General features: G+C 38.9%; 1 protein-coding gene across 1 annotated transcript in view; it reads left to right on the plus strand.

Annotated features, from left to right (window-relative positions):
• The first annotated feature begins 984 nt into the window (after positions 1 to 984).
• SPTLC1 (serine palmitoyltransferase long chain base subunit 1) overlaps positions 985 to 15804 on the plus strand; it is a 36765-nt gene continuing 21945 nt past the window's right edge. The window contains exons 1-5 of the mRNA XM_071731430.1: positions 985 to 1135; positions 3080 to 3187; positions 12154 to 12248; positions 14769 to 14862; positions 15304 to 15376. Coding sequence (XP_071587531.1) covers positions 1073 to 1135; positions 3080 to 3187; positions 12154 to 12248; positions 14769 to 14862; positions 15304 to 15376 — 433 coding nt within the window. The 5' untranslated portion in view covers positions 985 to 1072. The remainder of the gene's footprint in view (positions 1136 to 3079; positions 3188 to 12153; positions 12249 to 14768; positions 14863 to 15303; positions 15377 to 15804) is intronic.

Below are 15804 nucleotides of genomic sequence, written 5' to 3' on the forward strand. Positions count from 1 at the left end.
AAGTTCAGAAACTGGGGAAGAAGATTAAAAATTATGCATTTCAGTCAGCAGGAAAGTGAAGTTCACTAATTTTAACCAGCTGATACTGTAAAACTATAGCTTACTGTTAAGCCCAAGGTTTTGGCTATTATCATCTGCTGCTGCCCCAGGTTCCTCTCTTTAACCATGGTGAATTCTAGTGAGTGGTGCCCCAAGGCGTGCAGCTCTACAGTGCTCTCCCAGAAGACTATCAGAAACCCACCACGGCTGTGTAGCTTTCATGAAGCAGCGCCCAAACATCTCCTTTAGTGGTGATGTCTTTTCTCTTTCCAGCAAGTACTGCCTGACTTCCAAAGTAAACTTTTTTCCAGCTCCCCCTTCTCTTCGCTGCCATTTAGTGAGCTGCTCAAGTTCTGCACAGGTGTGCATGGGGCCTCAGCCCCTTCCCCACACTCAGGTGCATCCATGCAAGATCTTCACCATTTCTTCATGAGGTTGATCTCTCCCCAAAAATGTTCCGCTTTTAGGGCTGCTCACTTTGGCAAGACTCTTAAAGCAGTCATTTTTCTTTTTATTTATCCTTACTGTTTTTTTCCACTATACTCTGCTTTTGCTTTACCATTCATTTCGTTAGCCAGGTATCTCAAGAACTGTTTCTTACAGCAATGAAGTCGCCAGTGACAGGTACAGAACCAGCAGGTGTAAGGTGTGCAGATGAGGTTCTGCAGCACAGGTACTGGGGCTGGTTCCCCTCAAGTCGGTGTGGGGTCAAAGATGGATATATCTGGGTGTGGAGAGAGACAGGCACCAAGATTACGACAGCACTTCCAACAAACAGGACCGGGTTTGAACTGTCATGGGGATGTACACATCGGTGCCTCCCGGTTTTTCCGCCTGTGCCGGTTCAACTTGCTGCTCGCTGCTCACACCCGGCCTCTAACGGGCCGCCCGCCGCCTGCCCTGCCCTGTCCTGCCCCCTCCGGGCCGCAGGGGGAGCTCTCCCGCAGCTCTGGGCCCGCCCCTCACGCCAGCGCACGGCGGCGGCGCCGGCTCCTGGGCCGGGCAGAAGAGGCGGAAAGGGGAGGGAGCGGTGATGGCAGCGGCGGGCATGGGGCAGCAGTGGGTGCTGGTGGAAATGGTGCAGGCCTTCTACGAGGTGGGTCTGAGGCGTGGGCCCAGGCGTGCCCGGTGTCCCACCGCCGGCGCGGGGCGGCTGGGGTAGGGCCGAGCGGCGGGTATTCACCGGCGGGAGTCGAGTGAGGGGGTGGGTGTGCCCAAGGGATTCCACTCCCGAACCGAGCCGAGCCGAGCCGACCCGCCTCAAGGCGGAGGGGGGCTCCCGGGCGCCTGTCGGAGTGGTGAGTCTGGGGGAGGGAGCCTGGTTCGTCGGCCGCTGGTTTAGGATGGAGGAGCAGGAAGGTAGAGCACGGCCCGGGTCGGGGCGGGCAACCGGGGAGCCTCGCTCGGTGGAGGCGGAAGGGTGGTGGCTGGGAAGGTGGTGCCGTGCCGGGCTGCATGGCTTTGGGAGACAGGGATCCGTGCGTCCTGCTTGAGGCTGCACTTGCCAAATTATGAGTTTAGGTATGTGCACCGCGGTAATGTGCTGGGAAAGCAGGTGCACGCAGTTGGTTAGTTTTTCGGTGTGTGCACCTTCATTTAAGGTGTACACCATAGCAGTAAACCTTATAAGAGTCACAGTGTTCTGTGAGCGTGAAGTCACGGTTTGTAACTTACAGTGTTATTTACAAAGGAAGAAAACCTTAAATGTTTATGCTTGTATCCTTTCCTGGAGGGGGTCTGCATGGCATGTTTGTATCCCGACTTTTTTTTTAATAGTGTACTGATGATATGCAGTCAATGGTGTGTTTCCTTCCCGTTGCACAGGTTTGTGACTTTTTGAATAATTCAAAATAGTGTTTGCAGCTTAAATACAAAAATGCATAACTACTGAAGCTGGCAGCACACTCTAGTGCTCAGACTTCAGGATAATTGTAGGCACTAAAAAGCATGGGGAAGTAGTTTTGACTTCTTCTGCTATTGTACTATGTGTTCTTTAGATGTCATGGTGTATATATGTATCCTTAATATGAACCAAGAAGTACTCTGCAAATTATAAATTAATTATTTGTAGTTTGATATGCCATGGGACTCCTTACTGTTTTCAGAAACTTGTATTTGGTTTTCTTAAGTTTCTAGATGTGTGATGCATTTCACATTCTTTACTGGCAGGTCAGATCCCACTAGGAAGCCTTGATGTATGGGAGATCTTCTACTAGTGTGTGTGCACTTTGAATCTTTTAAAAGTAGTAGAAATGCACAGAGTAGACAGGAGCCTTTCTGAAATGGAACAGCTAAACCCGTCATTAAAACTTGGTGCCAAATGCTGATGCCATAATTATACATTTACTTAAAACTAGCTGTGCTGCCAGACCTCCCTTCAAGCACCCCAAGAGGCTTTTAACATGGATCAGCTCTTTGTGCTGTATATATTCTGGTGTGCTGTATATATTCCTAAATATTGTGTCCCCCCAAGAGTAAATGACACTGGGGCAAAACTGCTTCTGGTGACTGTGTTGGTTTATACCTGCTCCAAGTGTCTGTAAAACAAGCAAAAATTGGGCCATAAGAATAGTTTCTTTGTAAATAATAATAGCTGTTTCTGGTGATGGACTAGAGGTTTTAAGAATGTGGGAGTGAAGTAAGTAGGTGTGTGTAGATAACACAGAATTTCAAGCTCTTGGTAGACTTATTGTTGTGAAAGCTTTCTGCCTTCAAAGATGCTGATGCAACCTGTATGGCTTATCTGCCTTTCCTCACAATATTAAATTTATGTAGAAGTGAAACCACTTACTAGTTTCGAGTGTGCCTTAGTTATTGACAACAGAATAAATCCATTCAAGCTCAAGTTAACAGGTATGAGTAGTAGTTGCAAAGCAATCCACTTTCAAATAATTATAATTTTTACAGATTTAGAAATACATATCAGCTGATACATCAGATTTTTTTTTTTTGGATGTGCAAGTAGAGACAAAACTGTTGCACTGTCATACTGATATAAATAGAATTCTGTGTAGGTTTATTTTTGTCCTTTTGTTTTCAGGCTCCTGCTTACCATCTCATTTTGGAAGGAATTTTAATTCTATGGATAATCAGACTTCTTTTCTCCAAGACTTATAAGCTTCAAGAACGATCTGATCTAACATCCAAGGTATGGTAGAAAAATATTTTTCTTTAGAGAAACAGTTTGTAGCTATTGATATATTTTGATGTAGAACCATGGCTACATCAAAGTTGTGCTGTTTTTTTCTTAAGGCTTCAAAGGGTAAACTTACTTTGAACTAAGAAACTCTTTACTTCTGAGATGCTCTTAAAGTAGCAATGTTTGAGAGTCTGAGGAAATATAAAAGAGCTGATGTGACTGTGATTGCTAAGCTATGAAAAGCTGGCATTACATCTCCTCAGCGGATGGCTTTATTTTAAAGAAAATATACTAAAAAACCCCACAGCAAATGAAATTAACAATAAGAATGCAGAGAGTGGGAAAATTATCAGCCTGTATGTGTTAAGTGTCTTCCAGAAAGCTTTATAGTTTAGCAGCATTTTTCTTCTTTTGCAATATAATTTTCTCAAAAAAAATCCCACACTGGAATTGATTTTGAATACAGAAATTTATCCCTGACTTCTCTCTGAAGACTATGAGGAGTGACAAGAACTTGGTTTGGATATTTTGGACTAGTTTGTGTAACTGGGCTTACTGCATATTGTCAGAGGCTGCCCTTGTAAATATTCAAAGGATGTATTCCAGGGCCTGAAGAGAGGGTCTTTTTACAAGGGCATTTAAAAAAGGAGTAATGGCTTTAAATGGAAGGGGGCAGACTTAGCTTAGACACTAGGAAGAAGTTCTTTACTGTGAGGGTGCTGAGACACATAAACATTGCCCAGGGAAGTTGTGGATGCACAATTTTCTTGAAGCATTCAAGTCTGGGTTGGATGGAGCTTAGAGCAACCTGGTCTAGTGGGAGATGTCCCTGCTCATGGCAGGGAGTTTGGTACTTTATGATCGTAAAGGTCCCTTCCCACCCAAACCGTCCTATCATATGGTTGGATGCATTCTCAGATTGTGAAAATAGTGAGGTGAACAAGGACTTGCTCATTATTCTCAAAGGTGAGCTATAGTGCTGTAGATCAGTGTGAAAAGCAGGCTGCGTACCTGAGAGTTTGATCTGAAGTCTCCTACAATAAACAAGCTTAGTTTGCTGAGCTTCAGAGCAACAGTATCCTTTACGAATGGGATGAGACGCCAGAATTTTGTCATGGTACTGAGTAAGATTTGTGAAACAGAGTATTTTGCCATGTCATTCCCAACTATATCGTGCTTTTGCTTACTTTTTGATCTTAAGTCTCACTGAGGATACACACGAAGCATCTGTGTTTTGGCTTAATGCATCAGTGAACAGGGTGTAGGGTCTATAGGTACAGGGCTGTAAAAGTGAGTAAAGCCACAGGCAGTACCCTCTTTTGAGGACTACTTGCTAAGCTGAGCAAGCTTGGGGTATTCTTAGGGACCACTGTAGTATGTATTTATTTGAGACATTTAATACTGAAGGCAAGAAGTGAGCTGAGGAGGACTCCGAAAAGGCCAGTTCAGTTTTGTACTCGGAAGGGTTTGAATTGATCCAAGGATTCTTGAGGCTTGCTGCCTTTGATAAGAATGTTCAGATCATCTAGGAGTGGATGAGGTGGCTTTAAAGTAGATGCTACTTGTCCATCCATAAACTGTGATAGTTCATTTAGTAGAATTTTCTTGTATCATGTGGTTTTGATATCTGGTATTTTGAAGGATAAATTTTCTTTTGGAAGATTCATTCTCTCGGAAGTAGATGGTGAGAAAAGCCTCTTTTCTATGTTGCATAATTATTGACCCGAAAAAACTGAAACATATGTCTTCCTCACAAAGTAAGGATTACACTCAGATACTTCTTATGTGCATCTTCAATGTAACCACCATCCATTTTCCCTTTATCTTATTTTCTGTCAAACTGTTTTGCTGAAACTGAGGTGTTAAAGAAGGTGCTCAGACAAATCTGGAATAGTGTACTGGGAAGTAAATTGTTCCGTATCTTCCTAATTGGGCACAACGAGCAATTGGGAGATTGCATATGCAGTTGGTCTGCTGCAGCTCAGTGGAAACAAGGGGTTAAAATCTGGTCAGGAGGGAGCAGAACATTTGGAAATGGCTTACACTTACAGTCCTACTTTTGCTGGAGGACAACAGAGAAGTTCGGTGACAGAACAGCAGTAGCAAGCTTTCTGAAGAGTAGAAGCATACCAGTATGTTATTACTGTGATACTTTTGATCAGATTGATGCAAGCTTGATTAAGCTCGGGGGATGGAAAGGATTGTGAATAGTAGCAAAAATCCAGTGTGATCAAGAACGGCATTTTATAGATACTGGATACATTGAGTCACTGTTCCAAGGCATGGAAGAAAAAAGTTTGCAGAGTGCTAGAAGCTATATTACAGCAGAGTGTTTGGACTTGAGTTCTTAAATAAATCAACAACTATAGTTCTTAGTTACCTGTGCCTTGATGGCAAAAAGAATAGTATGGGGGAATGCTCTTTGGTCTGATTGGTTCAAGTGGGCTGGTTATGAAGCAGATTTAAGTTAGTCTGGTTGGGTTTACTGTTAACCTCTAAGATAAAAGCAGTGTCTTCTTTGGGAAGAACTGTATTTGGAAGACAGCATCTTGTCTACAGATAGTTTATTGAAAGTAAACATAGATGTGACAGTGAAGTGAAAGTGTAAATATATCTTCCACAGTTGGAGGAGTTAAGCAAACTGATACATCAGAGGTGTGGAGTGATTCCATGTCCTTTTCTACAATGTAGGTAATTGCTGTGGAAAGACCTCCTTTATTTTTGGGGTGTAGTGTAGAGGAATCATAGGATCGTTAAGGTTGGAAAAGACCTCTAAAATCATCAAGTCCAGCCATCAACCCAACACCACCAAGTAAACCATTTCCTGAAGTGCCATGTCCACAAGATTTTTTTTAAAACCTCCAAGGATGGTGACTCCATCACTGTCTTAGGAGTGCCACTACCCGTGCCTGACCATTCTTTCAGTAATTTTTTTTAATACAATATCCAATCTAAATGTCTTCTGGCACAGCCTGAGGCAATTTCCTCTTTTTCTCTCACTTGTTATGTGAGAGAAGATACCAACTACTACTTCACCTCAACTTCCTTTCAGATGGCAGTAGAGAGCAATAAGGTCTCTTCTTGGTCTTCTCCAGACTGGAAAAATACCAGTTTCCTCAGCTGTTCTTCACAGGGCTCGTGCTCCAGACACTTCACCATCCTATTTGCATTTCCTTGGACACCCTCCAGCAACTCAATGCCCTTCTTGTAGTGCCCTAAACTGAGCACAGTATTTGAGGTGCATCCTGACCATCACCAAGTGCAAGGGGGATAATCACCTCCCTAGTCCTGCTGGCCACACTATTTCTGGTGCAGGCCAGGATGCTGTTGGCCTTCTTGGCCACCTGGGCACACTTCAGGCTAGTGTTCAGTTTGCTGTTCAGCCAGCACCCCCAGGTCTTTTTCTTCGGGCAGCTTTCCAGCCTCTCTTCCTCAGGCCTGTAGCCTTGCATGGGGTTGTGCAGAACCTGGAATAGGAAAAGAAGAGTAAAAGAAAGGAAACCTGTGAGTGAAAATAAAATTATTTATAAGCAAAGGAGAACTGAAAGAAGAAAGAAATAAAGAAAAAAATGATATGAAAACAGTCACTTACTACCTTCCATGCATGAACCAGCATGCAGCCAGTTCCTGAGCAAAAGATTACTAACTTTCCTAAGTGCCCCCTTTTCCTTTTTGTTGCAGAATGTGACATTGTGGTATGGAATATCTGCTAGGTTAGTTTGGGTAATTTACTTGGTTGTGTTTTCTCCAAGTCTCTTGTACACTCCCCAGTCCGTTTGCTTGGGGCTAGCATGAGAAATACAAGTCCTGGACACTGTATTAACACTGTTCAGCAAGAGCTACAACATTACTGGGTTTGGTCACAGATCTAAAGCACAGTGCTACGCAAGCTGCTATGAAGAAATTTAACACCATCACAGCCAGACCCAGTACAGTCTGTTTCATACAATATGGGTTCCCAAACAGCAAGGCCTCTGTGTGTGTTTTGAGCTGCATCTAGTAACGTGCCAGCTATTCAGTAAGGAGCTTTCTGTCATATGGGAAAGTATTTGCTTTCTGATTTGTTGTTCTAGTTTGACCCATGCTGTAGTGTCCAGTCTACCACACTATAAAGTAATACTAGGTAACATAGGTACAGGTACTGAAGACAGGCCAGCACAGGCAACTTTTATGTCAGCTACTCATGTAATGATACTTGGAGTTTCTCTGTGAATTCTTGTTGGGGATGCTGGCTCAGCATAATAATTACTACTGAAGAATACCACTATTGCACAGCCATCTTAATGTGATCTGTCAAAACAAGTCTGTCCTGGGGATCCAGGTGTTACATTGTGCAACCTGGTGCACTTAGGAGTCACACTTCTAAGACAGTGAAGAAATCCACCCTGAAAGGGGTTCGGGGTTTAGCAAGAGTACAGTGCAGGAATTGGCTTTCAGCTGGCCATCTGTCGTCCTTTAGTAACAGTGTTTGTAGGTATTCCTATTGGTTCTGTTCCCAATAATGAAATATCCCAAATTATTAACTAAGGAGGTAACGTACTATTCTGTGATTGCAGAAGCTGGGATAGGGCTTTCTACATGGGTCTGTATTGACAGGACATGGGGAAATGGTTCAAGACTTGAAGAGGGGAGATTTAGGTTAGACGTTAGGAAGAAATTCTTCACTGTGAGGATGATGAGACACCAGAACAAGTTACCCATTGAAGTTGTGTCTTCCCCCTCCCTGGGAGTGTTGAAGGCCAGGTTGGATGGAGCATTGTGCAACCTGGTCTAGTGGAAGGTGTCTCTGCCCATGCAGGGGTGTTGGAACTTGATGATCTCAAAGGTCCCTTCCAACCCAAACCATTCTGTGATGATTCTGTGATAATTTGGGATTTGGGGAAGTACAGAGAAGTCTGTGGACAGACAACAGAGATTTTTGTGAACTTTTCACACACACAAAAAAAAAATCTACAGAAAAGCAACTAATTTCCTCTGAGGACTGGAGCTGGCTGCAGGAGATTGCATGGCATCATTTAGCTACAAGCTCACTCTCCAGCCAGCAGTCATTTGTGTGAAAGGAAGGTCCTGTCCAGATACGTGTCTTTTATTCTGCAGGAAATTATACTGAGCTTTTCTCTGAAAATCTCTGAAGTCCTCCAAGGAGCCATGTCTTACCATTTGTGGATGGGGGCAATAGCTGTTTTCTTTCATTTTTAGAATTTTCACTGCAGTACTAGCATGGAAACAGTTTTATTAGAGTGATATGAGTCAGGAGGCTGAAAATTTCCTGTTGGAGACAAATGTTCAGCACATGACTGAGAGGTACTCTGTGCCACATGGGCTCTCTCTTGCAAGAAGAGCATTCAAAGATTGATTAGATATTGTTCTACAGGGAAGAGCAGGTGCTGTCTTCTCTTGTAAAGTTTTTCAGTCACTTTGACCCTAGACTCCTTATTTAGGTAATGATGCTCTTAACTATTAGCATAGTTTGAAAAAGAGGTTTCAAACTGTCATGTCCATTGTTTGTGCCAATTTATACCAGGCTGGTATATGCATGAGTCTATAAGTACCATATAATAACCTGTTATTGGAGGAACAGCAAATGCAAATAGTATTATTAATCTTTGGATATTAATCTATTAGATATTGACAGATAAGCATATCTGACAGTATTTCAAAACACTAATGGTAGCTTATTGTCTTTGTGGACATAATTGCTGCCTTTTCTTAAGAAATGGTCAACAAGGCAGTTTTACACCCAAGTGTTTCTCTTACACAAAGTATCTGATGTATAAAAAGCAAAATCTGCAACTATCAAAATACAGCCACCAAATCCATTTTATTTCTCTATGTGTGTGTATTTAGATGAATGCATTTAAAATGCTTATATGCACAAATGTATACATAGGTTTGCCTATTATAATACATGAAAGGTACTTAAAAACATTTAATATCTTTTATTTTCATGTGCATTGTGTATTAGTAATAAAAATACATTTTACAATGATGTAAAATTGACATTTATATAGCAGAATTATAAAAGGGAAAGTGGAAAAGCTGTGAGATGAGTTCACATATTACAGCCTGAGAGAGGGGAAATGAGAAGTTTTGAGTCTGTTCTTTTCAACAGGTGGGTATTTCCGATGCAGCAAATTCAGGAGAAGTGAATCAACTGTATATCGAGGATGTCAACTGCAATTTTACTACGCTAATTTGTTGTAGTTACTGTCCTTATATAGTTTTTCTTTCTGCTAGTCTTCACAGCAAAAAAAAAAGTTAATTGATTGTGAATCAGTTGCTAAATTGCTTGCTGATAATTTCTACACTTAATTAAAAAAAATTAAAGATAGGTATGTTATTCTTTGAAGAAAATGCGTGTTATTCTTCCTGCTCTGCTTTTGCATGGTGTTGTGTAAAACCTGTTCAAGGAAAAACATGCTTCCCAAGTCCTTCCCCTCTAGGCGTTTGGTGTTGTCTAATGCTTCTCCTACCACTCCATAACTGACAGACTGTACTAGTTCTCACCTGATTTATTTTTCTTCCTTATTAAAATGAAAAACATCAAAAAACAAAGGGAAGAAGAATAGCCTGACACTGCTCTAAAGTAAACATGAATTTGTTGATGCAATCTACACCACACATCAGGGATTTTGAGCCTTTCAGCACCGTTTTTAGGAGCAGAGTAAAGGCTGTATGAAGATGCATCCTGTTTTCTGATTTTCTGAAGTCTTTCTGACTCATTGAAAGTTAAAAGATTCTACAAGGCAACCGTAACTTGGATTATGGTTTCACAGTAGCATCAGCCAATTTAGGCTGGGACCACTTAGTTGTGAGACCTAGTTTAGCTATATTGATCCTGCTTTTGCTAGTTACTTTTCATCTGGATCCTTTCTGAATAAGGTGATTATCTGACTATAGTTTTGTAACTGACTATGCCAGCTCAAGGAACAGCAACATATCAGCAGCTGGGAGAGAGCTACAAGCAGCTCCTGGCTTGTAGAGCTCTGGAACAGTGTGCTTAGTGTTAAATTACATATTTAATTTTTTTTTTTTTTTTTTTTTTCCCCGAACAGCAATACAGTATAGAGTTGCACACTAGTACCTGTTCTGAGACAAGGATGGAATTATTGCTCTGTCTTTGGATCACGGGAGTTTAGCATACAGGCTTATGGTTGTGATTCTGCTCTGAGATTGAGCGGAATTTCTGTTCTACTTTTCCCCTATTTTGATTCAGTGTTGCATGTTAAACCTTGTAGGGCATATAATCTGGTAATCTTCTCCCATTAAGTTATTGAGGTATGTGCTAAATGAATCATACGGTTTGATAATGGCAGACAGTAATTTAGTTGTCAGTGGTGTTTACAGCTTAATTTATTATTGTTCTGTTCTCTGGTGCTCAGTTATTTGTTTGAATTTTTTTTTAACTGAAGCATTAAAATCGGCTGTTGACATACTGTGAATGGCACTAGTACAGGGTAAATTAACAAAATCTCCTACTTCAATGCTTGCCTTAATATATGCAACGGTATTTCAACATATGAAAAACTGTGCAAAGCTCCAACTGGGATCTGTCCTATGGTGGCTAAAGAAGATAACCATTTTTTCTAATATAAGTGTAGCTACTTCAGAAACTGAAAAGTATTTCAGTTCTATTGCACTTATTAGTGGAACTTATTTTATTTCCTTTAAAGTGTATGCCCCATACCTTAAATTTCAATTAGAGATGTTAAATAAAGCTAAATTAAAATATTTTTAAAGTACATCTGCAAAATATTAGAAACACAAGTGACTGCTCACATAAAAATTCTCTTTTCAGAATTACAGGTCTAGTAAAGTGTACTTTTTGTGTTTTGAAATTAACCTTTGTTCCGCCCCTGGGTAATTAATACTCTGGAAAAACCTAGAAACAAAGCTATTAATTAGTTTAGTAAAGGAAAGTGATGAAAATGCAGGAGACTTTTTGAACTGTTGCATGTAATTTGCATTTGAATGTTTCATATCTTAATTTAATTTTGTACTTTGAATGCTTTGAAAGTGGATTTGGAAAAAATAGAAGTGAAAAATGGTATTGCTATGGTGTTTCAAAAATCAATCGGAGAATTTATACTTAGGTTTTTAAATAAATGCTCTTAAATATTCTACTGCTTTTTGAGATAATAGACTAGTAGAAACCCATTGCAGTCGTACCATTCAAAGTTAGTGTGTTAATAAATAGGCTCGCAGGTGTGTCTTGCTGTACTCATAAATAATCTTCAAGCAAAGGTCTTCTTTCATGGTATGAAGGATCATTTTGGTTGTCTGCCTGAGTGGTTGCTAATTTATGTGGAACTTGTGTAATGCACCTATTATGGTGGTCTATTGTATGTCCTTTGTAAAATCATCTAACTGAGGTTTTCCAAATTGTTCAGAGCACTTTGAAAATAAATGTGCAGCGAATGTTCCTCCATGGTTAGATTGGGGATGCCTGGTTTAGTAGTGGTTGTTACCATTTCTTTAGCGTTTGGCAGCTTTCATCCACTATGTCTTGCTCAAGTATGTGTTACTTTGGTGTTTTAATGCCACAGTTGTTTAAACAGTACTGTTGAAGACTTGAGAATATAAAGCAAGGCAGTTTGTATTCAATTATTGTGTAATTTGTATTCAATTACATAAATAGTAGAGGAGGCTTTTATAATTAATATATTGAATGAAACAGTATTCATTACAGTTTGGCAGGGACACCAAATTAATACCTTTTCTCTTGATAATTGTATCATGATATCTTTAATGCACAGGCACAACTGTACTGTCTTTATACCTTGTTCCCTTTGAAAAGTTCAGAGTCCCTCAGTCAAAGACAACTGAGATAAAATAATCCTAAGTGTCTGAGAAAGTTGACACATGATGGAGTATATAATTTCTCATATGACTATTGACAACTTTTTGTTAGCATTTAATGTCTTTTCTAATGGAAATCCTTTTTGAGCAGTATTTTTTTTTTTCCTCCTGTTCAGGAAAAAGAAGAGTTGATTGAAGAATGGCAGCCAGAGCCGCTTGTACCTTCTGTACCAAAAGAACACCCTGCTCTCAACTACAATATTGTTTCAGGGTAAACATAATCAAAATAAATTCTGTTGTTTATTTCAGCTCTAATACTCGATGTCCATATATTTAGTCATATTTCTTACCAAGCATTTCCATATCCTTAAAACTTTCAATAAATTATTTTCATTTTTAGATAGCAAGACTGAATTTGCCCCTGAAAAGATGGCCTTGGTTTTACAACATTATCAATGTTATCTTGTAAAATTATTTCTTATTTTAAAATGTGCTATTTTTTTTTTTTTTTTTTTTTTTTTTAATATTGTGAGTGCAGGGAAGGGCAGTTTATTGTGTCTGTATTTTTTTGGTAGTAATTTGCTTCTTTTTTTCTGACTATGTAGACTTAGACCTCCAAAAAGTGGCTACTGGCACCTTCTGTGTTAGGGTTGGGGGGCAAACTGTCATCACAGTTCAGAAGGAACTGATTTTGAGACTAATCAGTTGGCACTTTCTGAAAAGCTGTTCTTTGGATAAGCAGAAGTGGAGGTGCTCGATGGTGAAGTTGTTTTGTAAGGAAATTATGTCTTGGCATTACTTTCTTGTGTGTTACAAAGCTTTTAAATTTTTCTGCTGACTTGGGCAAGACAATATTTCAAAAATTGCTTTGAAAGTTTTTTTACAAGCTTCACATTTATGTTAGTAGCTTACACAGTGTAAGCATTCTTAATATCCTTCTAGAGACAGTAATAATTTATAATAATTTAATGACAGCACAATTACTTGCTGCCATAGGGAGGTCCATCTTGATGTTTCTGCCATCACAGAAAAGTCTGCCTTAGAAAAGGAATTCCTATTTTAACAAGCTATGATGTGAACGATTGTTATTGTTCAGAATTTTGAAATGAGCTGGAGAGTTCCAGAGAATATTGGATGTTTTAAAATAATCTGAAAAAAATATAGATTGATACAGAAAATGTTTAAATTATTTAGACCTCCCCAGTTCTTACAGCTAGGGAATGTATTGTGACAGAATGTTAACTGTTAACTTAATAGTGGCTATGGGGGAAACTTTGCATTTTGTCTTGTGAGATTTAAACAATCTTAATTGTTTGAGCACCTTAGGGGAAGGTATTAAGTTGACAAGAGCTGAAAGATTGTAACTTAACACACATTTCAGGATTTATCCAGAAATTAAATTCTCTGCATCCCGATTTCAGCTCAAGTGTATATCTATCCACTTTTTATGAGCATTTTCAGGGGACCCCATTGATGCTAATAGTTTTCTTTTAGTCTTTTTCATGTGTTAATGCTTACTGTGACTGGTGATTTACACAAGTATAATAATTTTAATATGTGGTGGTTTAATATTGAGTATTTGCAGCAATGTGGATAAGCTCATAATCACTCATAACTACATCTAAATTTAATTAAAAATTTTGATCCACTTTGTGCAGGAGGCAGTGTTCCTCTGCCCTCAAAAGGCACAAACTACCTTGTATAATGTTCATATGATCCTTTCTGCTGAACACTCGCATAATCCCATAATGTTGCCAAGTGATAAGCAATGCCATCTACAAAAAGACTTGGTCACACTAAAAAAGTGACCAGTCTGAAATCAGCAGCGAAGAAGTTACAGATAGCTTAGTGACAATTCAGAAATTAGTTGCTTCTTGTTTTAGCCTGTGAACTAATCTGTGCAATAAAGCTCAGTTATACAATATCTCATTCAGAAAATATAACTCTTTTCTCAGACAGCGTGACTGCAAAATTCTCATGCTTTTTCTTGTTTTGCTTTAAAATAAAAAGGCACTAGTCATCTGGCTTTTAACTTTATTATATTCTTTGTTGAATTTTTCAGTATGTGCAACACTTGAGATGCAATTGAGAGAAGGTCCAAGTACATATGAAGTGCTTTTGATCCTTATAGACACAAATTTTGAAGATCTTGCTTATGAGTTGTTGTATTTTTAAAATATTTTTTAATATAGCTTCAAATTATATTTTATTCAGTTTCAACTGGATCAATCTATCTCATAATTTTTTTCCCTAACTATGATACCAAATGAACTGTGTTATACTAGATGAGATACATAGAATTACGAAGAAATCGGGTGTTTCACTGTTTTCCTTTTGCAAAAAACTGTTTTTATTGACATTACAAGGAATAATTTGTCGTGCTGTTAGCAACTGTATTCTGGATATAATTATTCACTGGCCTATGCTTTCCCATCTGTGTTTTCTGCCTAACCATGAGTGGTTTTTGAAGAAGAAGGCTGGGTAAAGTTCTGATAGTGAAGTGTGGCCATGTTTTTTATGAGGGCTGCATCTTTGTCAGGAGTAAATTGTAGATTAATAGTAGCGTAGGAAGGTATTTGCTGAGTATCGTAGTATATTTGTAATTTTTTCTGAACTTATGTAGAGCTTGGCAGATGGAAAATTCATGGAAAGGGGGAAGCTTGAAAAAACTGTGCCTTTTACCCCTGTAAAAAAACTGTTAAAAAAAAAATCTATTTTTTTGACTGCTTATGAAAATGGCAACTGTTTATTCATAACAATAGGTCTGTGATTTTTTTTTTTTTTTTTCCAGACCTCCTACCCATATAATCACTGTTAATGGCAAGAAATGTGTAAACTTTGCATCATTTAACTTTCTTGGGCTTTTGGATAATGAAAAAGTTAAGGTGAGTTCTTCCAGTTATTGTATTTATATGATTATTCCTTCTACTTTGTGCATTGTCTTGAAATTAGGAATGATTTAAGGAGGTACAAATATTGTCAAGGAAGTATACTTATGAAGTAGGAAGGAAGATTATTAGCCTTATAATTTTGTCTTTTTTTCTGAAGTTTAATCTGTTGTATTTGCTGTGTAGTAGCTGATTATCAATCTAGATTAGTCCTTAATCATTAGAATACAATGAATGGTAGTAAAACACTGCTCTAACATAGTTTTGATGTTAAATAAAGCCATAGACTTAACTACATTATTACTAAAGCAGGTCTTGTTACATGATGCAAGAAGTGGCCTGTGTACATTGCTATGTAATTGTCAACATGAACGATATAGAGGAGTTAATAGAGGTAGTGTAGAAATAAACATTTAGTGTAGTTCTTTTCTGTTAAAGAATGCAGCCCAGGCATCTCTGAAGAAATACGGTGTTGGCACATGTGGACCTAGGGGATTCTATGGTACTTTTGGTGAGTAACTTCTTTTGATCTGCCTTAAGTTCTTCAGATTGCTTTGGCAAGTCAGCCAAAATAGTCCTGTATATAAGCTCTACATAATTTCTATCACAGTGAAGAACAATTACAAACACATTTTACAGTAATTGTTAAAGACTGGTAGATTTTATTCTTCGTAGCTATTTTTCTTTGTCATTTTATGTGTTTTTCTTACTCTTTCTAATGCTCTTTTTGGAGGACAGTTGCAAAGTTAAATATAATCTGTTTTAGTTTTGGCCACTAATGTAGAAAGAAAACATAAACAGTAGAATTTATTAATGCATGGTGAATTTTTAGTGTAAATTAGTAGTAGTAAGTTTCTGAGCAGACCACAAGAGGGCAGTCTGATTTCTTTGATAAAGTTATTAAAGTTTATCTAATGCTTTAGTCAGAATGGAGATTTC

Source organism: Heliangelus exortis, chromosome Z, assembly GCF_036169615.1.
Source record: "Heliangelus exortis chromosome Z, bHelExo1.hap1, whole genome shotgun sequence".
Lineage (NCBI taxonomy): Eukaryota > Metazoa > Chordata > Aves > Apodiformes > Trochilidae > Heliangelus > Heliangelus exortis.